This window comes from Aythya ferina, assembly GCF_964211825.1.
Source record: "Aythya ferina genome assembly, chromosome: 1".
Lineage (NCBI taxonomy): Eukaryota > Metazoa > Chordata > Aves > Anseriformes > Anatidae > Aythya > Aythya ferina.
In genome coordinates, this window is record NC_140296.1 from 180,917,504 (window position 1) to 180,944,987 (window position 27,484).

Below are 27,484 nucleotides of genomic sequence, written 5' to 3' on the forward strand. Positions count from 1 at the left end.
TCCTTTGCTTTTCTAGATTTTCTCCAGAGGCTGCCTCAAGGCGAGGGCTGAGTACTGCAGAGATGAATGCAGTAGAAGCTATTCACAGAGCAGTAGAATTTAATCCACATGTGCCAAAAGTGAGTATGGAGAAAATATTGTTTTAGCTGTAGAATTGCTGAGGTCCTAACTCCTGTTTGTTGTTTGTTTGTTTGTTTTTGATATTCAGTTATCACATGATTTTGTAGAAAAGGGAATAAGCAATAGGAGGGCAAAGAGACTGATAATCTGCATTTTTTTTTTCTTCAGGTATTTCACATAAAGTGTGACACTTGAAGCTTGAAATTTTAGCTAAAGTGAGTCTTCTGTGTGACCAACAATTGCATACTGCGTTGTGGTAGTAGATACCACCAAATGCTATGCTGCAGGACAGAACTATATATAGGGACAGATTATTCTTTGCCCAATAGCCATAAAATATCTTCTAGTTTAAAGTAGCATATTCTCTTTGTTTTGATGACTACATATAAGAACATGGTTTTGATATGCCATATAAAGAAACTTAGATTTTGAGTTCATGCTATGCTTCAGACAAGTTGCATTAGTAATCCTTATGCAGCACTCTGTCATTAAGCTCTGAGAACACATAGCTCAGAGATGAAGAATCACTGAGGACTACAAAGATCAGTAAAAAAAGGGATTTATGCTTTAATTCCCTAATCCTCGCCCTAGATGTGTATCTCAGCAGTAAGAATCTTGCCTGTGGCTACTGAAGGCTAATTTATAATTTTCTCACCTGCAGTCTGTAAGTTCACTGTAAAGGCAAATTAGAAGGCAGATGCTTTTTGGCCCCAGATCTGCCTCTGAACCTCACCGTGCAAACCTCCTTTGGACCAGTGTTGCACTGTGAAAGCAAGCAGCCTTTGCTGGAGAGCAGAAGGCTCGTGTGTTAATGTAGGGAGCCTATTCATTAGTTAGAACTGAACACCAAGTCTGGTCAAGGTACACTCAAAATTTCTTCCTTGTATATGCATGTATTTCAGAAAATTTGTTCCCATTCATTTCAGGAATTAAGTATTCTTTCTGTGAGATATATCTGTTATGCCATCCACTAAATAGCATGGTTTAGCTATCAGAAAGATAGACTGTTTAATGAAATTGTCTACGTTTCTACGTTGACTATGAAAGGAGCAACTACTTTCCATTAAAAGCCTGATTTTTAGACTAGTTTTAGGTGAGTCCATTTGTGTTATTAGCTGATCTTCTACTTTTGTGGCAAGCTGTACAATGAAAACAGTCAAATTTGGTTCCAAGACTGCTCTTGGATATCCTATGGAACTCTGTTTATCTCTTCCATCCCAATGATTTTTACACCAATACAGCCATTGATGCTCTCTTCTACCTGGTTGTCTGTTTGCCTCTCAATTCCAGTCTTGTTCTGGATAATTTTTTTCAAATTCTTACTTACCCAGTTAAAACATACCCTTATTTAAAAAAAAATAGATCACTCACCAAGCAAAGATGTCAATTTAGTCTTGTCATGAGCTGTCCTTGGGAGCCTACTTGCCTTCATGCTTTTGAGTATTTTTTTCCTTCAAAATCTTTTTTAACAGATTGTGTACTAATAAATCCACATTAACATACATTATTTCCCTCCTTTAAATACGTGGTACTCCATTTACCATTCTCATTACCAGATCACTTGATTTTGAATGGGGATCTTCCTCTTTTAAGTTTGTAGTGCAAGTCTGGCAGTTTCTGGATCCAGTTCTTTCATTGCTCAGGGATGGGGAGACTATTGGCTGCAATGGTTTCCACTTCTGAATACTCTTTTAATGTTCATCCTGCTATTGCCCCCATGTTCAACACTACCAAGAGCCTTCTTTTATTTGGCTTGATTTCCATTGCAAAATCTAATTTACTGTAAGTTGTGGCAGTTGCCCCTGTAATCTCTGCACTTTCAGACCTTCAAGATGCTGCTTTGCTTGCAGGTTGTTGCTTTTATTCATTGCTTGTGACCCTTCTCTCACTCACCAACTCCTGTTTAGGTGACTGTTCAATAAAAGGCTGAAATTCCCTTTCCAACAAGCATCCCCCATGTGCAAAATGCAAATTTTGTGTTATTTTCTGTACTTTTAACGAAAGTCCAGTCCTCATTTAAGTTCCTCAGTCTAGTTCACATTGTTAATTGATTCCTTCAGTTTGAATTTCACAGGCTGTCATTCTGAGATTAAAAATCACTGTGAAAAGGATGAATTACCAGGATAAGGAGGTACTAATGGGAGCAGACTTTGTTGTTGTTTTTTTTTAAAGTTTATATTTTGACATTAAAACACCATAACCAGTTGTAATACAGACTAATATACAGCGCTCCTGATTTTGCACTTTGCTATTAGCTAAATGCTATAAAGGTAGCAATAAAATATCCGTGATTATAAATTTATGCAGAGTGTGGATATTGCACCTCAGTTTCTGCTCAATTATGATTGAAGTCTCTAGAAACAGAGATAAGCTGTAGCAAGCAGCTAAAAAGAAATCACCAGAAATTGAACAGTGCCACAACGCTAATACGTCTTCAAAGCTTCTTTAGCATTTTAACACTAATGAGTCTCTTGTTCTGACCGAGGAAGAAATAAATTATGAAGTGGACATATTACTGAAAGCATTTGCAAAGCTCTCAGCAGAAGCCTTGAAAGGACCTACATTACAAAGGAGGAAAAAAAATTAAATGGTTCAATATATTTACGGTTTCTCTCAAAAGGAGATTTTCCATTTTCAGTGTAATCATTAACATTCATCACATAAAAAAGATTATAACTGGAAATGCATTTTTGAGACGTTTAATGGGAAGCAGCAAATTTTCGTTAATGAGATTCTGAGATGAGGAGAGAGCAGGGAACACAGTTCGACCATGCTGAGAGATGTTGCTGAGCTAGACTTGGAAACAAAGGGAGAACAGGTCTGCCTTTGATCCGTTACAGGTTGGTGTAAAACAATCATTAGACTCCTACTACAGTACTGCTGGAAATGTATGGCCAGATTCCAGTCCAGTGTGCCATCATGTCAGATGGTCAGATTTTCCTTCTTACACTTTATTTCAAGCATAGCTTGAAGACGTAGGAACACTTTAAGAAACATTTTGAAAGTCCCAGATTCCCATCGTTACAAAGAGGTGAGAAACCCTGCAAAAGCACCGGTCTTCCACTTGGGAGCCAGCGTGCTCTGGGCATTCCCTTTGTGTTTGTCATGTGAAGATGTAGGCAAAAGAAAATGAAAATGCAGTTACTCTTACATCGAAAAGGATTTCTAATAAGTAAATAGATTGCTTACCCATCACAAGCATTTTTGAATGCAAAGGGGCTGATCATCCTGCGTAAAGGAGAAGGGAAACAAAAAAGCCTAGTAAGCAACCTGGCTTTGGAATTTTGTTCACCAAGTTTCTAGTTATTAATTGAATTTGCTTAGTGTAAGCAAATGGACAAAATCCGAATTCTTCTCTAGAAGATATGGGAATTCTCTGAGCACTGATGGTGAAAAGTAAACATTCAAACACTGGCTGGTTTCTGTGGTGTGCACCCAACTCCACTGATCCTGGATGACTCCACATTTATTTTGTGTCCACACAAAAATGCCTCTTACGGAGACCTAGTAAGGCTGGCAATCTTTCTTCAGGCAGCTCCCTTTCCAGCAATTAATCTTCTTTTGACACAGGGCTCTTCTTCCATTTCTTTTAGTATGTTTCGATGACAGTTTTCCTCAGCTACAGGTGATAAATTGTCATTGCTTTTCAGTTACACTGGAGACAAGATGTGACACGTGGAGGTACCAGAACTAGGTTTTAGTGAACAAGGGCAATACAGAGCTCCGTGCATTTTGCCAAATCTATCCAGAAAGCTGGGCAGCAGAGCTGGCTGTGCTGTTTCTGGAAGCTCAGCTGTGTAGTGGAAGGCCAGCTGAGGTGTGTCAGCAGTGATTTCTTTCTTAACTGCAGTGAAAACTGAACCACTGTCCAACTGATCGTGGTTTCTCATTCTGAAGACATCTTACCTGTAATCAAAAGGTTTCTGTGCTTGAAAGCCACTTAATTTTTTAAGCTGTACCAGAAAAATATCTGATAGAAGATATTTCCTCTGTCTACAGAGTTTGTCTTGTTTATGTTGCTGAGACAGCTCAGCTACAGCAAACTGCAGTTCTATGCCTTGGCAGAGATTGCCTTTGTAAAGAGAAAGCAGGTGACCAGGCAGCATATTTTCAGGCTCCTTTTTAGTAGAAGAAAAACATTCCAGTAGCAGATGTAAGTCAGCAGTACAGCAGGAAAGAGAGCAAAGCAAAGAGCTGTGAGTTCCACTAAGAGAAGAATAACACCAAGTTGTATTGCTTGTTTGTGGCCACTTGCCTGATTTTTTTTCAAGCCATCTCTTTCTTAAATGAGATTGTATGCTCTGGCATACCTCTGTGTTAGTATAGCATCAGGCACTGTAGAGTGTTTGTCCCAAGGAAATGTGCTGACACTGGCAGCGTGCTGCTCCAAAATTTAAGAGTTAAACAACAGGAAAAAGTTTTTATTGCCATAGTTGGGGTATCACTGTATTCCTGAGGGGTTTGTATGGAAAAGAGAGGAGTACCTCCTCGGTCATGGGGAGTACACAGGTCATGGAGCATATGAAAAACTATGTATGTATGCACGGAAGACTTCATCAATATTATTTATATGTTATTGTTGGAGCTTCCCCGCTTCTTTGCAATGTAACTATCTCGAGTTAATGCTGATAAAATACCACAGCTGTGTCTGAGATGTTCCTCAGTTGCGGAACACCCTTTCTGAATCGATTTGCAAGGCTTCCTCCTCTCAAACTCATCCTGAAAAGCGCACCCCTCCCTCCCCCAAATCTTTTCTGCAATTCATAAGGCACAATCATTTTTAAGTTTAGTAAAGTCAGCGGGTCAGATCGTGGTCCATCTATATCTAATCGTTAAAATTTAGGCAGAGGTGTGCCCTGCACACAGTTGTCTGGGGTGGCTATGTAGGCCGGGGGCTGAACTGATGCAAAGAGGGTACCTGCTGAACTTCACTGCAATCTATTCAGTGTAAATATTGATGATACTTTAAGAAATGTCAGTTTTGTGAGTAAACTGTTTCTTAAAAGGTTATAACCAACTATTAACTTGAACACTTTTAAAGATTTACCTGTTCTCCCTTTCATTCTTTCTCATTTCTTTCTTATCTCCTTTACTGTAATTTATTTTATAATGAGAACTGTGTCTCTGAACACACCCGTGGTTTCTGGTAAGTTGTAGTTGCTAATAGAAACAAATAATGCAAACAAATTTATATACCAGATGGGAAAGGAATCCGTCCCGCACACCCCATGATATTACAGAGAAACTGTTCCAGACATGTTGAAGAGAGCTTTTAGCTGCTCAGTGAGACAGTGATTTGTTTTGTATCTCCACCAAAAAGGCCAACCTTGTTAATTACCATCAATCCAATGAGGACTTGTAGTGTGACCTACAGTTGGCTTCTCTGGGCATGTAGAATCCAGTATTTTGGAACTTTGCTTTAAGCTTGTGCTGCTCATCCCACTGGGAGGAAGAGTTCCTGTCCAAACAGTGTTAAATTCTGATGTTCTGGCCTGGAGGCGATGCTGTCACAGGTGCAGTGAGTGTTGCCTGTGAGCAGCCTGAGCTTTAATTTCAGAGGTAAGATGCAGAACTGAGGGAAAACCTTCCTGAGATAGGTTGATGTATTTTCTAACGGGGCACTGAAGTAGCTCATTAATTTGGAATGTTACAAGCACTCCCAGCAGAGAAGTAGTAGGCAGAGTGCTGTCAATATTACGGAGGAAGTAATGAGTATTCAATCAATTCAAATAAGAGAACTATGAACTCCACCATATTACACTGCGTGTACACAACGAAGTGCTTGTACAGCACTTACCGCAATGTTTGCACCTATAGGCATTATAACAACAGTAACACCCTTGCAAGTTTCCACTGTCATCCTCCAAGTGCTCATTAAAAGGTGCACTCCCACATGTGGCCAGAGTGGCTGTAGCTTGTGGTTTTTGCTATTTCAGTGTCAAGTAGCCAGCCCAGAAGCCTTATGTGGAAGTACATGCTGTTCCCCTTGTAAATCCTAAAAGATAGCTTTTTGTCAGGAAGAAGTATGGGATGAGGGAAGAGGAAGTCCAGGAAACAAACAAACAAGCAAACAAACAAACAGAAACCAACACAAAATTCAAACCAACACAGTGCAGTGGAGAAAGGCTGGCTGGGTGAGCCATCTGTTGGTGACAGTAATGGTTGGGCAACTTGAGTATTCACTCATACCTTGATCACAGCTAGATCATTCTGGCTGGAATTTTCTAGATTGTCTTCCCCACATTGGTCCTTTTTTTAAAGAAAAAAGGTAACCCCATAATGGTGGTGGTGGTGTGTATTGTTTCCTGTTCTAGTTAAACCTCTTCATTTGTCATTGAAAAACAAGTGCAGGTGGAGATGTGCAGGGCTTGCCACCTCCATTTCCTCCCTGATGGCCAATTCTTTGCTCACTGTGGTTATTTAGCCTGTTAACTTGGCTTCCCTTGCACAGGAACCGTGCTTGGGTTCAGAGCCCTGTCAGGATGACAGAAAGCCCCTCCCTGTCTTCCCTCAGTATTCAAAGTTTTGAAAAGGTGATGAAGTTTTATTGCTTTAAATGTAGGATCATGGCTGTGCACACATGGCAGGCAGTATATCGAGAGGCACAGGTGAATAAGGGATCTGTCAGGTGCTGGTTGTTCTCGTGGAAAGCCAGCTGGAGTTCACAGTGCTATGAATTTTGCTGGTATGCTAGGATCTTACGTCTACGTTAGTCCTGTAAGAACAAGTCTGTGCTCTGGACTGAGGCCTTTGGAAATTAGGTATAAACAGCCAATTTCCCACCCTGTAGTCTTTGATGTTAAAGAGAAAGAAGACAGTGCCTGTCTCATGTAGCATCTTTGATTTAAGTGCAATAGCAGCAACTTGGGAACCAAAATCAAACGTCTTTAGTTTGCCAAGAGCTGCAGATTTTTGTTGCGCGTTGAAGTTCATCAGGCTTGCCTTTGCCATGATAAATTGGCAGCTGATTGAGCAGATTTGGAAGAAAGATTTATTTCATTTCATTTCATTTGACTGGAATTTGCCTTTTTCTCCAGTACAAAATGGTTGTGGGGACTGTGTTCATCACAGTGACAATCTGCTAGAAACCCAGCAGATACCTGAGACTCAGTCCTGTCTGTCAGGTACCTGGGTGGCAGTAGCCTGCAGTCACCCAAAAATGGGGTCTGCCTTGGCTGTGCTAACTGCAAGCAGACCCTGAGCCCTCTCAGCCAGACCTCCAGGAAGGTGGAAGGGCTCTCAGGGCCCTTGAATTCTCCTTGAGAATACAGCAACACAGGGATGGATGTCATTCTAGGATATCAAATTCATTCGTTGTCATGGACTGCCATATCCCTCCTTCAGATGATCGAGCTCAGCCTTCAGCTGGGTACCTTTTGGTACCCATTTCTGCTCTATAGGTAGGTTAAACAAATGGAAGCTCTCACGCAGCAGGCTTGCCATGTTCTTGCTTGGCTCTGTTGTGTTCCTGTAGAATTTGATCTTTATGTTTCTGGATGTGCCTGATGTGCAGTGTTCCAGCTGAGGTCTGCCTGGGGCTGCCTACAGGCAGCATTCCTGCCAGCAATCCCTCCAGAGTAAATTACTTGATAGCTTTTATGCCCCAAAGGTGGGCCTGGCCTCTGTGCATAGAACAAAAACGATTACAGGGCCTGAATGAGACTCGAGCCATCCATCGACTTCATGTGGGCTGTCCTGAATGTCACCAAGCCATACTACGGGCATCTTGTTTGGGAAAGGTGCTGTCACAGAGCAGTCGGGGAGGAGTGTCTCCCGTTTTTGACCCAAGAAACTTTTAGAAATAGTTTTGTCTTTCTGAAACTGAGAAAAATGAAGGCTGAAAAGGTAGTTGTACGTATCAACACAACTTGATGTGCAAGTCTCAAGATACATCCTACCATCAGGTATTTCCACTTGATTTGTTTTTAATCACTGCTAACAAGCAGTACATAAGAATCAAAAGAGCATGTTTCCGTCTTAATGCTCCTAGAGGTAGGACATTCCTTCCTGTTCTTTTTCCCTACAAATAGTGGCATTTTTTTCCCTTTGATTTAAATATTTAAATATTTAAATATCTTATTTTTGCAAAATATAAGGAAGTGAGATTTATGTTCTAAAAGAACAGAGCAGTTAGCAAGCAGTCTGCGTCCCACGCAGCCATATTCCATTCTGTTTAATGGGTAGGACCTGAGCTTTTAAAGGGGTGACAAATTCATATAGGCAGTAGATAAGAACATCCCCTGTGTCTCTGCAAGCTTGGCAGCTCCCTTGTCAGGTCTTTATTCCGTTCTTTCTGCCACTCAATCCCCCATCAGACTGCCCTGCCTACTAGGCTGCAGCTTCCTGCACTAATCCACCTGCTCCACAGAGCTCTCTAATTTTTCTGAACGGCTTTAGAGGAAATCCAATATCCCATGTTACTCTCAGTGTACTTTTTTTTTTAAGAGTGTTACTCTTTTTTTCTCCTTCAATAGTGACCTGCATCAGAAACACGTGTGATTTCTCTTTCCCTTTGAATTACTTATCTGTTTCCTGGTGTTGTCAGTTCTCTGCTTTGACCTTGGCCTCTTCAATCCCTTACCTGTTTGTCTAGCTCCTTCCAGGCGTCCTCTGGCTGAAGGGATGACTAGCTCTAGGATGCCCTCCAGGACATCATGCCTGTTGATTCTCCTTCCTCTTGGGCCTTTCCTCTTCCTTTCTCCAAGGATGATTTGGAATTGTCATTTGTTTCTTTCCCCCTCTTTTTGTTCCTCTTTCACGCATCACTGAGCCAGCGTGCAAGTCTCCCATTTGCAGAGGTTGGTATTTGACAGGAGCCAGAAGGGTGCCATCACCCACACCTCTCCGTCACCTTTGATGGGTCACAGCAACCTTCTGGCAAGTGCCTGCACTCGGTTCGTGCCAGTCCTTAATTCTGCAGTCATCTTTCTTCCCAACCAGAGCAGAAACCAACGCAAAGGCACAGAGACTATCTAAAGTAGAGGGGCTGCACACTTTCTCTCTCTTTGCTGGTGATTGTCCATACCTTTCTTTTGTACCCTCTTTAATTTCACCAAACTGTTTTCCTCCCTATCTAAAATCTGCAGTCTGTTTCTCATCTTTAACTCTATTTTTGCTACTCCAAAAAAAAAATTTCCCTTCCACTGACTGGGATGAAGTAACACCAATGCTGAGGCAATGTCTGCTGATCTGGTAGTGGCCTAACTCTTGGGCAGGGGAATGAGGAAAGATCCCCTGCTTGAGTAATGTTCAGGACCTCTGTCTTCTGTGGCATGAACCCTCTGTGTGTTTCAGTCACCTGCTGCTATAGGGGATCCACTAACTGGGCGAGTTGTTTGTGGGTTTGGCCAGTGGTGTTTCTCATTTTCATGCCATTTTCAATAAGTATTTTGAGTAGCAATCTTAAATATCAAGTACTTTTTTTTTTTTTTTTGGTGGAAATCTGATATTTGTTACATTTTGTGAATCTTATTTCTTCGTAAATTGTTGGTACCGCTTAGGTGGCTGCCAGCCCTGCATGTTTATAGACCTAGCACCCTGTGGATGGTAATGCAGTAAAGCTACCTGTGTGCAACCTATGACTATGTGCATCCAACTGCTTAATGTCGTCTTCATTTCGTTATGAACATTGCTAATTAAAAAGCTCTTGTAATTACAGTCTCTCTTCTACTTTGAGCTTTTTTTTTTCTTCCCCTCCGATAAGAGAGGCATCTCAGTTTGAAATTCTCCACGGTCTTCCTGCTGCAAGTGAAGAGCAAAACATTAACCATCTGTCAGCGTGTCTTAGTGTTTGGGAATCATTTCGTAATTATCTCCTAGTGCAGTTGCTGATGTTACACATCTGATGAAACACTTATGAAACAAAATGCTTTAGGGAAATAGACCTTTCAGTATGCATTGTAGAATTGCAGGAAGCTTTCTGTGTTTTTTGTTACTCCTGAAATAATTGTACTCTGCTTTTTTATTGCAGTATCTACTAGAAATGAAAAGCTTAATTCTGCCCCCTGAACATATTCTGAAGAGAGGGGACAGTGAAGCAATAGCATATGCTTTCTTTCATCTTCAACACTGGAAAAGGGTAGAGGGAGCATTGAATCTCTTACACTGTACATGGGAAGGCAGTAAGTAATACTTTTTCTTACAAAGAAGCTAATCAAATATTTTTCAATGAATGTCATGAGAAAATGAGAGATTTTTGTGAAGTATAGCATGCGGAATTTTTGGAGGTCAGTTATATCCTCACTAGCACTGAAGTACTTGAAATGTGTAGTATAAAGCAAGACAGTATTTTATGATTTTTATTTTTATTTTTTTGCATTGACAAGCTGGAGTGGATCCAGTGGAGGACCACTAGAATGCCTGGGGAGATGGAATATGTGATGTAGGAAAAGACGCTGGGGGAGCTGGTTTTATCCAGCTTGGGAAAGACTTCTGGTGGGTGTAAGGGGAATTTGGCTGCTCTCTTTGGACACCCAGTAGAAAGAAATTATGGAAGATAGAGACAGAGTCCTCTCAGAAGGGCACAACACAAAGACGAGAGGCAATAAACACAAGTTGCAGCACGAGAAATTCAATCTAGACATGAGAAAAAAAGTTTCAGAATGAAAGTGGTGATGCATTGGAACAGGTTGCTGATAGGTGGTGAGATCACCATCCCTGGAGGTTCTCGGAGCTCAGCTGGACGTGGCCCTGAGCAGTCGGATCTAACTTGGAAGGTGACCTTGCTTTGAGTAGGAGGTTAGAGTATATGATCTCCAAAGATCATATATTACCCCTTCACATCTAAATTATCTTATCCTGTCTTTAACGTCTCCTTTTCAGGTTCCAAGGAATTAAAAACAACCATTTAGAAAGAGCCTTTATGGCCTTTTTTATGATGATTTTTTCTTTCTGTAATCCAATCCATTTTTTTCTGCAGTGCTGTCTTCTGCTTTCTTTCAGCCTTTTCATATGTTATCATACCACCAGTTTTTTCCTTCCTCCATTTGCTCTTCTCACTTAGGCTTGTTAGAGAAGGTGGAGGTTGTCATTGTGATAATTTCTACAGAAAGGAACTTACCACTTGAAACACAGCTTAAAAGTGACTTACTGTCTCAGTCACTGTATTAAATGACCTGAACTTGCCTGATCTGCAGGATATGTTTCCTGAGGAAACAATGGCCTTAATTCTAGGTGTGTAGAACACCTTGTTTGGTAATTTGTACCATAGTCATCTGGGGGTTGATCTCTCTCCTATCTGCTTGCTTTTTTCCTGTGATTTCTTCCATTCTGTTACTTTCTCTGTCATAGCTTTCTTCCCAGTGGTTTATTTTCAGTGTTTGTCCTTCTGTAGTATTCCTTTTCCAGATGCTTGCAGAAGTCCTTTAGCCCAAAGCCTCATTATATGCCATCATTATGGAGCAGCATTTTGGAGAGAATCCCAAATAGATCTTCTTTTGCTTTGTCAGGCTGGGGAGTCCTTAAGGGGCTGTTTCCAAGACCAGCTTTTGGCACTGGAGGCTGGTTGCACTGCAGTCATCCTGCCAACTAGGAAATGTAGTCATCTGTGCCTCAAGGCAATGTGGGGCATCCCCATCTAGCTACATGAATCGATTCCTCTCTTTATTACCCCCCACAGCAAGCTGAATATGTAATTCATTAGGAAATATTGGTACCTTAGCCTGTAAGATGTTAATGACTGTTGTTGTGTAACCTATAAAGAAACATCTCTAACTCATTTTGCACAGCAGCTTCAGAGAGAGATGAACTGTGCAGTGGCCCTCAAGAACTTTTTTCAGATTTTCCTTAAGCATGGATAGTCATGGGATTTAATGGTTTCACCAGAATTTAGTCTAATAATCACAGAATCACAGAATTTTCTAGGTTGGAAGAGACCTCAAGATCATTGTAACTTCTGGTCCATATCTTAGTATGGGTAACATTCTTTAAGGATATAGGAAGCTATTTATGTTGCTGTTACATCCTTTATTTGATAAAGGCTTCCTTAGCATCTCTGCCCAATTGTAAGTTAAATCCAGTGGAAACATGACAGAGAAAATAGAGTTAATTAAATACTATTTCGTACCAACAGCCTGCCATATGGGGTCAGTTGCCCTCGCTTTCTTTCATTCATGTGTTTGTCACGTCTTGAAATTGTGCAATTCTGTCAGTGCGCTTAAAATACCCACGAGCCTCAGCTTAGCAGGTTGTGTGTAGGAAGCTAAAGCACACAGACACGTGTACTCTTCAGCTGTAACCCTGTGACAACTGGGCAGAACTAAGTACAGTGTCTGAGTTAGTTGCTTGGGTGCACCTTCTGAATGCTTCTGAGGAGAATAAGGTCATTCCTAATCAAGGTGGCCTCTGACAAAAGTTATCCAGAGTTGTCTTTGTGGTATCTTCAGCTCTGAAGTGCCTACAGAGTGCTTAGTCTATATTCAATATTAGGTCACATGGTGAAGGTGGCTGTTTAAATTCAACGCAATCCGTTCTGCCATCTTTAGCTTTACTGGCCCTTTTGATTTCAGTTAGAGTCTTAACACTACTGCAATTTAGGGTGAGGCAGAAGAGGTTTGATCATCTGTTTAAATATTAAGCCAAAATTTCAGGAAAATACTTCTGTTAGTGATTTTGAAGTAACAAGCATTGAACATCCATCCCTCCACATACATTGTTGTACAGACACTCAAGGTTGTTTCATGTGAGGATCACACAAGGCTCGGTTTATTGGATTTTTACTTGGCTTTTTGGGGGCACTGTGAAGAGTATGAAGAGTTAATATTAGAAGACCTTTACAGCCTGGGCTGTTTTCTAAAACTGCTGGAAATGTTAGGGAACAAACGTGGGGCTGAAAGCTCTGATGCTCCTCTGCCACGTGCTGACTTTGATGCTCTTGTGATGTTTGTCAACAGTAAGCACGTGTATTTCCGTAGCTTTAATGAAGCCCTAAGGAGCACTGTTACGCAAGTATGTAGTTGAGGCTCATGGAGTTAAAAACAACTTCCCCCAAATTCTCCTAGTTAGTGTCAGAACAAGAATTCTGGTTTTCTTCTCCCTCCGAGCAGTACCTGATTCAGGTCACTTCAACTCTGGGTTTCGCCTTGTCTCCAAGGCTGCAGATGAATGTCATGTTGAAGCAGAGAGCCAGGAGGAAAAAAGGCCACTTGTGTCCTCCAATCTTCGGTGCCCCAGAGATAGATAGCAGAGCAGGAAATGAGCAGAAGCATGACTACAACTTGTCATTTTCCAGCAGAGAACCTTTTTGTTTGTTTGTTTCTTTTCAAGAATGAGTATAAACAGATTTTTAGAGCAGAAGCTTGTTGAATGAACTTGAATTTTCTGTCATTAGATTCCCTTGCCATCAATGGAAGGGAATAGATGCTGGTTCCTCCAACCTGCTTTAGACATCTAGGTTAGAGTGAGATGCTTCCAACTGCCCAATGCTTTCCACCGACTGAGTGTAGACAACGAGTTTGAATGGAGACATCTTGATGGTAGTTTTTGCTGTTTCTCAAAGTAAGTTTCTCTATCCTTCTCGCAGTTGTCTAACACCTCCTAACTGGCTCTGAGGTAAGACAATAGCTCTGTCGGGAAGCACCGTACGTATCAGATCAGTGGAAAACACAGAATATGTCCTGAAGTTCATGATGATAGCAGATGGATGAGAGATTCACGGCTTTAGACTGATGCAAATCTCCAGAGGAAAGGAGGAGCAGCAAGATTTCGGAAAGTGTGCTTCCAGGACTAGATGTTTGAATTTCCTGGTCCCTTCAGCAAATACTCACTAGCAAGCCATTTTTTGACCTCTGTGGCCTCAATTGCCTGATACCTTCCTTGTGGGTCTGTTAGTGCAGACACTTCATATGAACAAAGAATGCTGTCCCTCTGCCTCTGCATATTCTATAGCCTAACAGATGGAATTGCCATGCTACTTCGTAACAGTGGTGCTTGTAAAATCTTATACAGAATATAGTTAATTCAATATTTTTAAAGCAGCTTGCAAGTAAAAAGCATGGTTGTGTCCGTAAAGACACTCTTTATACACTAAGAAGACCTTGAAAGAATACCACCTGTCCAACAAAATCTGAGAATCATTCCAAGATTGTATGCAAATGCATTTCTTCTTAATAGTGCTATTGAGGTTGAGATTCAAATTCGTTGTCTCCTGATGCAGATCATGTTCTGACATTAAAGAAAATCATACTAGGACTTCTCCTAGAGGATACATTGCATGAAGAGGTTTCTAGGTTCTTTTGAAAAGGGTCTTGGTAATTCAACAGTCTTTTGGACTTCCTCACATAGAAAATAATTATTAGGTAGGTAGTTGTACTTTGCAGAAACACTTAGAAACATGAGTCTTTGATTTACAAAGAGCAGGGGCACGGAATATCTTTTTTTTCGATCTCAGTGTAAGAAGTCTCTGACAACAGAGAAAAATTTATAATGATTTATCGTAGCAATCTCCCAAAAAGCAGTGTGTTATGTAGATGCAGATAGTCATACACCTGTAATATAGAATGGCTGCATTCCAAGTCTTGAAATTTAATGTGTAATGTTTTTATTTTTAAACAATATTCAAATACTCTCAAATACAAGAAGAAATACCACAGTAGCTGAAGTTATACTGGCTAATTGTTATTCTGCTTTGAGGATTTCTGACTCCTGTGCTATTGCTTTAAACGTAATCAAAAATTAACACACAATTGCACAAAAATTACAGCTAATATTATTTCAAATGCAGTGTGCACAGCTGAAAACGTTGGGGTATTGTGTATTTTAAACCAATTCCTCAGTTGCCTTAGAGCAAGAGATAATGGAATATTATTGCGTGGGGGTGGGCAGCACCTAATATCTAAAATACACAGTGCTTCTAGGACATCTGGTGAGGAAAATATTGCTTCAGTGACTGATGTTCATAGGGACAGTGAGAATAACACGTTGATGACATTTTAACAGTGAGAATAATATATAGGATAATGGAAAAGGAGGCATTGATTGCAGAACTATAATTCAGTCAAGTGTACTGGTGTTTCCATAAACCACATGAGCATAACTCAGATGGCCTATGACATCACCACAGGCCAGATTTAGTAATCCATCTCCCTCCCTCTGCGTTATTATTTTCAAATTTAAAAGCATGTAGGATTAAGTATTATTTTATCCACGACCTGAAGATTTATATCAGAAACCTGACTTTATCTGGTGCGTTTAAAAAGAATGTATTTGAGGAACCTGGTTTTAATAATTCGATATTAATCTTTGATTGCCAAATACAAAATGAAAACGTGACTGTGATGGAAAACTGGTTCTCTGGGCTTGACTCATCCACGTTACCTGTATTGCTGGAGTGTGATGGGTAAATCACTGCGGCTGGTAGTGGGCTTTTTTCCATGCAACTTTTAGTATGCCTGATGCACAGAGATTGCAAGGATTGGCCAAAATTCACAAGCTTGTTTGTTCGTTTTTGCAGGCTACACCTGTTATATCAGATACGGTTCTTTCCCTGAAATTTAAAAATTCTGGGGCATGAAAGTCAAAGACAAAATGTTTAAATTTGGCCATAGAATTGTTAAAGTATGTCAGGCCATGATCGTGCAAACATTTGTGTACATAGCTGCAACATGGTCTCACTTGACACTCCCAAGAATAAAAGTAAACTGTTTTCAGTATCAAAAGCTAAGTGTAGATTTATATTTTGGCATTTCATTTATCAATATATAAACTGTTTGTAACCACATATAAACATTTTACTTTTTCTGTGTTTGTTTTTCAAAATTGTCAATGGAGTTAAATGTCTTTGGTGACTGCCACGCTCATGGTAATTCATGCATGGTGTTGTTTTCTTTCCAGCTTTCAGAATGATCCCCTATCCACTGGAAAAAGGACATCTTTTCTACCCTTACCCTATTTGTACAGAAACTGCAGATAGAGAACTACTACCATGTACGTTGCACTTTTCTTATTGTTGGCATCAAAGAAGTGTTTACGTGAGTCTCACCATACCGATTGCTACTGATGCTCTTTAAATTGAATGTGCTGGATTGGAGTAAGCAGTTGACAGCAAGTCTCTGGAGCTCACTTGATTGTTTAAAAGGCAGTTCCTAGCCATAGTTCATGATGATTAGCTATCTTTATTGTTGTCAACAGCATGGAGATAGGGAGTGAGATTACTGAGGAGATATAAATCTGTTAGATCTCGCTGCTTCTCTCTTGCCAAGACAGTGGAAAATATGTCTGATCTTTTATCTAGGATAACAACACATCAAACCAAGAGCACAGTTGCACAGCCATGTTAGTCTTGTGCAGACACACTAGCTACTTAATTCCAAGGCAAGATCAAACCTGCCTGAGGACGGCTGGATCATTAATGCAGCTGTTATTCTGACAGGTTATTTTGACGTTTTCTGAAAAGCCGTCCAAAATAACAAGAAAGGGTTTTCTTCATGTAATGATGTGTGTGCTATTATAAAGAGATTGATGTGAAAATATCTCAGTCATTTATCATATATGTTTATGGTATGTATTAGCTAAGTGCCAGCAGTGTTCCCAGTGCTCTGCAAGATACAGCTATAAAGACAGATCCAGCCCTGGGGAAGAGTTTTAGAACAAGCAAACGGGACTGCTTGCGGTGCGTGCAGGGGAGCACAAGAATGCAGAGGAAGAGCTGAAGCAGCCAGCCTTGTATACAGTTAGGCTTCGGTCCCACATGTTTTCTCACCAAAGGCAGTGGGATCTGTGAGCACACATGGGACACGCACAAGTGCAGAGGAGACAAACACAGGTTGATCCAAGGAAGGAGATCCCTCTCTCACTGTCTCTATTCGGATGAAGCAATAAAGAGAAATCTTTGAAAAAAGTAAAACTCAGCCTGCTTCTGCTGGGAATGCTGGTTTTGAGGGAATGCTGCTTTTGAGGGCATTTGTGCTCTTTGTAGTCTTTCATTCATGACCTCTCTCCTTTGGGCTAAAAAATGTATCACCACTTTTAATGAGCCTGGGTAAACATGAGGTGAGAATAAGATGGCTACAGTACGCTCACTGTGAGGCTCTCCTTCACAGCGCATTCTCACTGATATTACACAGAAATCCTTGGCAACCGACAGTATCTCCCCACCCCATTAGAATCACCCTAATTATAACAACACCTCTTCGAGTGCTCTGCATGCTTTACTCGGAGGGATACTGAACTGGGGAGGGTGGAGTGTCAGGAGATGCAGGAATGACAAAGTCATGCAGAATAGTTCAGCACTCTCGTTCTAGATGCACAATGATTTTTTCCTGTCAGATGTTAGAAGCAAGGGACTCTTTAACAACATACTCGGATAGTCATGTGTTGTTCCTGCAGTTATGGGAAATGCATTTCACTGCAAAATCTCTTGGTTTTGAGTAGGGAAGGGTTTAATGTACTGTGACAGACACAGATGGGTTAAAGCGGTTTGTCGTACCTGTCCACACCCTTTAATTGCTTGCGATTCAAAGGAGAGTCAGCTGGAGTGATACCAGAGCACTGAGTTCTGAGAGGCTATTCCAATTAAAAATACCGATCGCATAACTTTAGCCATGACTTGATAACACACAAGAAAAAGAAGTTTGAGGCCGTGTCAAAGGCACATGCAAACAACTGCACACCAGAAATTGTCGACATAAAAATTGCAAATTATGTCTTTGTTTTTTTTTTTTTTTTTTTTTAAATAATAATACAAAACCCTAAATTAAACATGTTTTGGGTTTATAATATTTAAATTTAAAATCTTAAGAATTCCTACTGTTTGTATTGGAAAGCACTCCACCCTGGAGGAGCTCAGTCATATTGCTCTGCCATGCTGCTGGATTGCCCTGTGCTTATGTTGCCTGCACGTGTGGTGAGATGAGACCTGATCACTGAAGCGAAGAAACTAGGCAAAATGGAAGAGTAATGTCTTGTGTGCGTATAAATAGTCAGGGGATTTCGGTATACGGGAAGCTTTGAGGTTGGTCTTGTACCAGAAAAAAATATTTCAAAGTTTGCATGTATCTTGGTTGTAACTCCAAACTATGGAGTGAATGAGTGAAGCAGGCAGACAAGAGTTCACCAAACGTTTTGCCAACCCAGACAGATTTTCACCTTGAATCAGAGCCACCATAAAGGTTTAAGGAATATAATCTTCTAGTAGAGTGCTGCTTGTCCTCCTCCGACCCTGTAATTATTGTCTCTGCTGCTTCCTCCAAAGCCCAGTGAGCAATTTTTTAATAACCAGAGTCAAGGAAATTCTTGCATTCCTTTTAGTATATACTAACAAATAGGTTAAAATTTCACTGTTAAAGTTCATTTTTCAAAACTTTCAAAAGCTGTTGCATTGTTACAAGGATACAAAGAATTGTGAAAATTGGGAATTGAAAATATGTGTTTGTGTGTCCTACAATTAGGATAGCATTTCTTGGTTCTGCACATGTAACCCCCAGAATTTACTGTTACAATGAAGGTAGTTTTACAACCTGCTTAAACCAATCCACAACCATGCGGCTGCTGAAAGACTGCTCCCACTGCTGCTCCCAGGTGCACGTTTCTGCACCCAGTGTTTATCAGCATTAGCAAACATGCAGCCATATGGCTAGTCAGTGGTCTGCAGAAAAAAATGGCCATTTTATTTGTAGGTAATTTTTCTGGGGTTAGTGGTTGCATAGTTGCATTACAGCTAGCTCTGACACAAGGAAGGCAAAAGTAGTTTTCTAGGTAGGTCAGAGTAAGGTAGATAGGATCTTGAGATCAGAATTACTTGGCAATAAGACAGCTGACACAACAATAGCATTGGCCTAAGATGTTTCAGATCTTCTGTATGTTTCTTCAAAAGCGTCTTTGGGTGTCTATGACTGTTTAAAACCACGTAAGAATGTTGTTTGTTTTTACATTCAATGCCCTCTCCTTCCCTCTTTTTTCTACAGCATTTCATGAAGTTTCAGTTTACCCCAAGAAAGAGCTTCCCTTCTTCATCCTCTTCACTGCTGGACTCTGTTCTTTCACAGCCATGCTAGCCCTCTTGACACATCAGTTCCCAGAGCTTATGGGGGTCTTCGCAAAAGCTGTGAGTATTCCCTGCTGTTGCTCTCTTCTGGTAACTAAAGACACAGATACAGGAAGAGCTGAGAGAAATATTGCTGAGCACTAAACATCTGCACATTCACTAATATAAATAAAACATCACGAGATGTCTGAGCAGGGACATTGAACAACTCTTAAGGGTTTTAATCAGTGAAACACACTACTGTCTTCTTGGGTTTACATGGCTCTTTGGTTAGGTTACATCTCTTGTGATTTTGCCAAAAAAGGTCTCGGTTGGACAACGTAATATCTGTGTTCATGTACATAATCCAATAAAATAAACTAATTATGGTTTGCAGAACTCCTCTTTTTAGTGTAGAGCCATTAATGACTGCACCATGCTTCCCAGTGCAATGAAAACTCTTAGAATGAGCAGAAGCAGTCTGCTGTTAACGAGGGGAAATTTCTCTGTTCTTTCCCCATGAAACAAGTACCATCAGTGTTTCCCTCATAACTTCTCTTAACTGTATCCAGGGAAGTCTGTGCTAATTCTGCTTCTGTAACCCACTAAGGATTAATAAGAGTTGGAGGCTGAGGGGGAAAGGCCACGAACTGTTCACATACTTTTTTTTCATTTCAAAGCCAAGAACATCATTGTTCTGGTGTTCTAGGATATGAAAACAAACAAACAAACAACAACAACAACAACAACAAAACACACATTCCAGAACAGTTCCAAGATGATCAAAAAACTGTGTGCTCTTCCAGGAAATGCTGGCTATCCTCTGTAAGAATATGTTTTCTCAAATATATTTATACCTGATGTGGGTGTTGTGGCTTTGTTGCTTTTGACTTTGAGGGGTCAGGGGTGAAGAAAACTAGGCTGAATGGCTTTGTCAAATTCCAGACTGCAAATACTTTCTCAAGCTCCCTTTGCAAGTGAACCAGGTCTTCCACAAGGCTTGTGAGTGATGGATGTCTGGTACAGCAATGGCTCTAGCGTCAATAATTTTGCTTCATTAGTTCTAGAAGACAGACAATAAGTTAAGCTGTAGCAAAAGATACCACTTCTATCAGTAAAAAGTGCTGAAGACTATCTGAAATGCTATTCTTTTCTCTTGTTTCTATTTGGTGGACAGTAATTGTGCAGCTCAGGCATATGTTCCGAAGCTTCTTTGTTAAGCGTTTTTGTTTGTTTTTCCATTCCGTCTTTGCAATGTGTGACCCTTGTTTGGGGGCTCTTTCGGTGTCATCTTCAGTTTTCTGATGCTGCCAGTTAATGAGATGAAATCTCTCCCTGTTAGACTTGTCCCTGTGCTCGTCAGCCCTGTATCCTCAACAAAGGGCGGATGTCAAGCATGCAGCACGATGAGGTTTTGCACTGAGTGTGCCCACTGCAGGCAGTGAGCTGCTGGAGCTGGAGAAAATTGGTAGCGTGTTTGTGTGAGCTTAACTCACCTGGCTGTGGTTACTGAGTGCAATCGGACAGAAACATCAGAAGTTTAATGGTGATGTTAGTAATTGTTTCTCAGTTTTGTGGAGCCTCCAGGCTCCAAGGCCATTTGGGGAGCGGAGTCTCTCTAGAAGGATCTGCTTCCTTGATGTGTAAGTGCAGCTGCCGTTGGTGTTAAACTAATAGAACAGACACCACAGCTCGTGTTGTACATAGGAAGGGCAGAATCCAGGCCTGTGACGTTCCCTCAGTGACTCACAAAAAGGCTTTGCTTCAGACGGCTCGTTCTGGTATCTCCTCTGGGAGAAGTAGCTCAGGTATACGGGACTGAAGAAAATCACGGCAGCCATCTCTTTGAAATGTGGCTGTGTCAGGACAGAAAAGAAAAGGTTGACCAGCCATAGCTTGTCCCTTTCAGTTTTAGGGAAGATAGTTTCATAAATAACTCAAAGATGGATGTGTTGACTGTTGCTGTAGCTACATGCATTGAGTTACCTACGCCTGCATGGTCAGTGCTCATTGCCTTGTGTTCTGTTACAAACAGCACGAAACTGTGGTTTAATGGGACAAGATTATTCTTTCTCCATGCCTCCCAGTCCCAAAAGCGTTTCACAGATGTAATATCATCATCACAGCCCAGGCTTATGTTACTGTAAGTCGATATTTGTTGTATTTCACAAACACTAACTAAGTTAGCATGAGTGGGCGTTGGGAATTGGCTTTGACCTGTTCTCCAGGAAGCAGCTTGTTGCACTTCTCCCATAGCCCGTTAACCCACACGCTCTCACTGTCCTGGCACTCCAGACTGATTTGGCATACATACAGATTTGTGAAAAACCTGTGGAGACCACCCCATATGTGGATATCTACTCCATTTCATGAATTAGTCTGCAACAAATCTAGGTGCGAACTGTGTTAATAACAGCATTTAATCTTGTATGTCAAGAGGGAAGGAAGAAGGAGAGAGAGCAAAGGAAATAAATCACAGAAGTGACATTTTCTAACCCCATCTGTTCCATCCATTCTACTAACTGCTGGCCAGTTGGTCAGTTATGGTCAAATCTGACATGTGGGGGTCCCAAAGATGTGGTGTTATGGCACAATTTTGTGAAAATGGGCATCTGGCTGAAAGAGGAAGAGTGGTACCACCAGGAGGGGTTGCCACCTGAGTTCTGAGGCATTACTAAAGGTGGGAGTCCACATGCATGGTGAGACCAGGCCTCATGGATTCTGTTGTTTGCAGAGCTAAAGGAGAAATGCTGGTTACAATGGGAACTAAATCCAGTGGTACTAGGCATGTCCATACAATTTCAAGGTAAAATTCAATTTGCACAGAAGTCTTGATCATCTGTACTTAGAGAAAACTGATTTTCTCATGGAAAGACCCCCACGTCAGCTAGCTGGCTGTCCTAGGACCACAGGTATGAATCCGGCAGTGACAGACTCCCCAAGGCAGAGAAAGCCCCTGAGTGCTGAGGACCTCCCTGTGTGAGGCTGTGCCTCTGTGGCAGTGCCTTTGAGCAGCCTGTGTTACACCACTGGATGCAGAAGTCCAAGGCATTTTAAAGCTGTTTTCCTCTTCTCGGAGGTTGACAAAGGCTCACAGGAGTTCACCAAACCCCATCAGTGCACCCCGTGTTTTGGAGCCACAACCTGCTCTGAGCGCTGCCTGCCAGGTGAGCAGCAAGTGCAGATATTCCCAATGCATCCAGCCAAGTTGGTCAGGTTGCACCTGGAAGTAGGCCTGGCTCTTCCCATGCAGAAATGAGAAGAATCCAGTTCTCCCATTCGAGTGTTTTGTCAGCCTGAGCGTAAGTAACTTGAAAGTGACAACAGCTCTGACCATTTTTGCTTGGTTAGGAGAAGCACGTTCTTAGCTTATGCTTTTAGTTTTGCTAGACTTTCTAATGAGGCTTTTGGAGGTTGAATACATGATTTTGGACATGAATACAAGCAAAACAAATTCCTGATTGCATGGCTTGGATGGAATTGCACAGTGTAAATGCGTTTGAAAGTCTTCATCGTCATGCAGAAATATAACAATATCTAAATGCAGCTCCTTCGTAACATGGCAGCAATATAACGATACAAAATAACGATAGCAAACTTTTACAGGTCTCCCATCGCCAGCTCTGCCACCTCAAATTCCTGTTTTTTCTGTTCTGTGTGGGGAAAGAAAAGGCAGGACCGAAGGGAAGAGCAAAAAACATTAAAACAAAAATGTGTGATGCAGACTGAGCCCTCCTGGTTGGCAAACCAGCCGGATAGGCAGCTGCCAGAGCTGCTGGAGGGCAGGAGCACAGGAGCACCAGTTTTCCAAGGGCCTCACACCATGCCCTGCTCCAGCAGCCTGGTGGCTGGCTACCAGGCCTTGCACCAACCACGCTGTCAGCTGAGAGGAGCCCTTTGTGTCCTGCAACTTTCAGGGCCAGGAAATGGGTTCTTTGTTACCTGTGAGAAGAGAAACTGAGCTGTGGGGTCAGGGTTTTAGCTGGCTCTGTGAGAGACGGGCTGCTTGTGCCTGGTGAGCGAGAATATCGTGGAAGAGCAGGGGTTAGCAAGGAGAAGGCAGGAGGCAAACATCAGCACTTTAGAAGGAGAGGAGACTTTAAGATCGCCCCTGGGACAGCCTCAGCGCACCCCATTTACGTGGGCTCGAAGAAGAGAGTAGGTGGCATCCTGAACCACTTGCTGTCAGCAGGGGTTTTGCTCGGACTTCAGTGGAGCCAGGCTTTGGTAGCCATGAATTCAGTTATCCTTTGTAAACCAGCTGATTTGCCAGGTGGAAAAGACGTAGCTCATCTCTGCTCCAGAATCTTTGTTACGGGATGTAATCGACTACTTCAGGAACACAAAATCTGTGAATTGCAATAAAATTTACCATCAGGCAAATGAGGCTTAATTGATTTAACAAGTAGGCAATTAGCACTGGTCACAAAGCTGAGTGTTATCCACGTACGTGTGCTGGTGCAAGACTACCACTTAGATGAAGTGCTGCACAAAGAGCAGAAGTTGGCCTCTGATGAGCTTTTTGCATGCTTCAAAATTTACGGGATGTGTTGGAACAGTTCCCAGCTTAACCAGGGGAATGGTTGTACTTGGGCGAGCCACTGGGAGCAGGAATGGCAAACTCTGAGATGAGGGAGGTCAGCGCTGCGTTCATCCAGCTTTGATTCATGCCAATAGCTTGACAGCTGGTACGTAGGGCTACAGCTGCAACACTCTGTTCGGCTGCAGGTAGGAAAGGCTTCTTCTCTGACCTGTGCTTGTGACAAAATCTCTATACCAGCGATGGCCCTACCTGATTCTTCCATGAGGCACAAGTTGACGGTGATGCAGGGTGTGCATTGTATGCAAATGTGTCCAAGAAGGGAAAAACGAGTTTCAGTGCTCCCTGTTGCCTTTAAAATGCATGGACTGAATTCAGAACATTAAAAAGAGTGTTTGTGTGTCGTGTATTGTCTGATGCCCTCGTTTTGTCAAGAGAGAGACTTCTTATGGGCAAAAGGAGAACACATCCAGCACCAGATCGGCTTTAACACTGACCTCCGAAGGAGACTGAATAGACACGCCAGGGTAGTAAGCAGAGTTTGTGCCTTGTGCTGACTGCGCAGCAGTAACTGAAACACAAATCTGGTGCAGCTCCGTGCTGCTCAGTTCCACGCAGAGCTGTTTGTTTCTGGCAAAGTCGCATCAGCCAAAACGGTGAGAAGGCACAGGGCTCAGAGTCTCGAGGCAGCCGACTCTGCACATCGTGGGATTCTCTCACACATGCGTAGGGCTCCAGAATACCTCCATGGGATGTGCAAAGATGAGTTAAAATTAGTGTAATTTGAAATAAGTGTAATATGAAATAAAATAAATAATTGTATTATTAAGTAGTTGTAAATAAAATCAGTGCAATGAAGCCTATTTCACTTCAGTAGGATTTGGTTTGAGCTTTTAGTGGCTTCAGTGTGTGCCTTGGTCCAGGATGTTAGACTTGTGGAAACTTCTGTAGTTCATCACTTTGATCTTTGTAGAAACGGGGCTCTTCCTTGCCTGACTGCAAAATCCAGAAATCTGTACACGTGTAAGGCTCAGAATTTGGCAGAAAGGCTTTATGCGAGAATTGCTTCATTTCTATGATGCCAGAGAGTTTTACAGAAGCAAGCAGCGAGAGTTTGTCACGTCAGACAGCTTTCTCCTGATGCGTATCATGTCCTGGATTTTGCCCTGAACATGTATCTGTTTTTTTGCAGTTTCTCAGCACCCTCTTTGCCCCTTTAAATTTTGTGATGGAAAAAGTGGAAAGCATCCTGCCCTCCAGCCTGTGGCACCAGCTGACGAGGATCTGAGGGAGCACACCCACGGACTGACTGCCATGACGTCTTCTGTGCCAACTTTTTGTTGACCACAAGAAAGCATGATAAAAAGGGAAGCAGTTCTAAGACTTAAAAACTCTTCATGGATTGTCTGTTCTCATATGAAAACTGTTTTGTTGTACAAAATACATTGATGTTAGGTTCTATTATATTTTGCCTTCAGAAAAGACAAACTTAAAAATAAACTTTTTGTGTATTGCAGCATCGCTGTCTTCTGGCTTATTCTTCAAAGTTCAGACTGTACTTTGTGTTCTTCCACATCTGGGTGCTGTGTCTGCCTCACCACAACCAGGGCTTGGCTTCCCGCTCGGTTAATGAAGAGACACGAGCAGCCCCACAGCTGAAAGCAGCAGAATCGCTGCCTCTTGTTGCAGAGTTCAGCCGGGGTGAAGCCCTCACCACTGCAGATGGCCTAGGCCAGGCTTCTCGGCATGTACAGCTCCTGCTTCGAGCAGCTTTCATCTCTTGCTTGAGACAATGTCAGCTCTCTGGGTGGTTTTAGTGGTGCATCGGGCTTCTGATTCCCATCCCTGCAGACAAAGGATTTGTGTGTAACTTACTGCTGGAGGTGGGAACGTCCCGCAGACACCTCTGCCATGAGGCCAGCTCTAATATGAATAATTTGACCTGGAAGTTGAAGCAGGTAGTCCCTGCTGTCAGAAACTGAAAGTGCACCCTTAGAGATGCCTCAAGGATTTCTATTCATCTTGCCTCCCAGATGAGGGAGCGTTAATCTCAGGCAGTGGGGAAAGAAAGGCAACTTCGCCAGCCCAACTTAGAAATGTACAACATGGCACGGGGCACTGCTATGGCTTTAAAAATGCTGAGCAATTTCAGGGACTGTGATTAGCAGGAGAGAAATTCGTTTATCAATGAGGAAATTAGTGAGCAAAGACAAACCTCCTGTTATTGGTGTTGCTATTAGGGGAAAGTATCATCAGGAACAAGTGAGTTACTTTAGTTTTTGCCCTTTTGACCACAGGTAGGCTGCTCTGTGCAGGAGCAGGTTTTTGTGCAGGCGAGCAGTGGTGCTGCATTAAAGCAACAGCTGCTGTGCAAGGAGCAAAGCGCCAGCCCCGCGCCAGGAGCGATGGGTTGTAAGAATGAGACCCGGGATGAACGCAGAGGAGCAGAGAGCCCAGAGCTGGCGCCCTGTGGCACCTGGGGGCTTCCGTGCAGGTTTTTCATCTCAAGCCATTAGTCCTGCAAAGCAGCTCACGGTCGTGTTGAAAATAGTGTGGCTTACACCCAGTGTGGGATGTGGCAAATGATTACAGGTGGAGGACAAGGAGTGGAAATGTGAAGTGGAGCAATGTTTATGTTCTCAGCATTGCACCTGAATTGCTAAAGCATCCACAAGGGAATACCTGTAAAGCAGGCACTCCTGGGCATCTCCAGGGGTAAAACTGAGGATAATTTTATTCATTTGACTCACAACCGTGCTGTCAAATCAGAAAGATCAGGCTCGGCCAGCCTTTGGTTGCTTTGCCCTTGTTGGCTCTTGTTGCCCCATGTAGCTTTGTGTCGCTTACTCCCAGCCACCTTAAACACCTTTCAAAGTTGATTTAAATATGCCATACATTTCATAAGAACAAATTGCTGTGGTTGAATATATAAATGTGCTTGCACGCCAGCGTATGTGTAGCTGTGTGCAGATGTCTATCAGCAGCTGAGGTACGAGCTTGGCCTGCTGTTGGAGGAAGAGCTAACGTGACAGTAGCTGTGTGGGACTTATTACCTGCACCAATCTGTGTGACAAAAAAAGAATGCTTAATTCCTTGGAACAACCAGAGCCTTCCCTTGAACTCCGGGGAACTTAGAGGAGCTCAAAAATACCTTTATGCGATTATTATTTCTACTATCCATCTCCTTTATAGGCAGTAATGAGCTATGGTTTTTATCTAGAAAGCATCTTTCTGCCTTAATTATTCTTCTAGGCATCTGAGAGACCAGGCAAGTCAGACAAAGGATTTTCTTTTTCATCAGGCGTAGTCTGATGCCTCAGGGTTTCGTGCCTCTGACATGTTTCCTGTGAAGTTCAGCACTGCTGAGATCAAACGCCCAGCACAGCCTGTGATTACCCTGATAGAAAGCCCCTGGCTCGGTGCGGAGATGAGCGCTCCGAAATCTGGTTCGGGTAGTAACTCATCTGTAGTTTGAAGGCTTACGGAGCGGGGGGCTTTTTAACTCAATGTTCACAGCTCCTGGTTTGGTTTTTGTTTGTTTCCTTAAGGACACCCCCATGCAGTTTGGCTGCACGCTCAGCCTGGCTAAAGCTCTTTTCCCCCTCGCCACCATCGAGCGCCTGGCCTGGGGCTGGGCAGGGGGAATTGCCCCCAGCCTGCGGCCTGGCTGCCAGCCCCCAGCCACTCCACAGGACCAGAAGTAGGGACAATGAGGGACTGCATTTCTAATTAAAACCTAATTAAAATCTGCGAAGAAGATTCTGCAGGGCTGGGAGGTGAGGAGGTTGCACGTACTGCATGCGGAGATTTTTTCAGGGAAAAAAAAAAACACAAAAACACAACACACCACAAAAGCAGCCCAACAA

At 42.3% G+C, this 27,484-nt stretch overlaps 1 protein-coding gene across 3 annotated transcripts in view; it reads left to right on the top strand.

The window, feature by feature from the left end:
- Window positions 1-25,134, top strand: part of ST7 (suppression of tumorigenicity 7) — a 144,911-nt gene extending 119,777 nt beyond the window's left edge. For all 3 annotated transcript variants that reach the window (XM_084514376.1, XM_084514377.1, XM_084514378.1), the window contains 5 exons: window positions 17-119; window positions 10,091-10,241; window positions 15,949-16,041; window positions 19,020-19,159; window positions 24,811-25,134. In XM_084514376.1, coding sequence (XP_084370502.1) covers window positions 17-119; window positions 10,091-10,241; window positions 15,949-16,041; window positions 19,020-19,159; window positions 24,811-24,906 — 583 coding nt within the window. In that variant the 3' untranslated portion in view covers window positions 24,907-25,134. The remainder of the gene's footprint in view (window positions 1-16; window positions 120-10,090; window positions 10,242-15,948; window positions 16,042-19,019; window positions 19,160-24,810) is intronic.
- The last annotated feature ends 2,350 nt before the right edge of the window (window positions 25,135-27,484 follow it).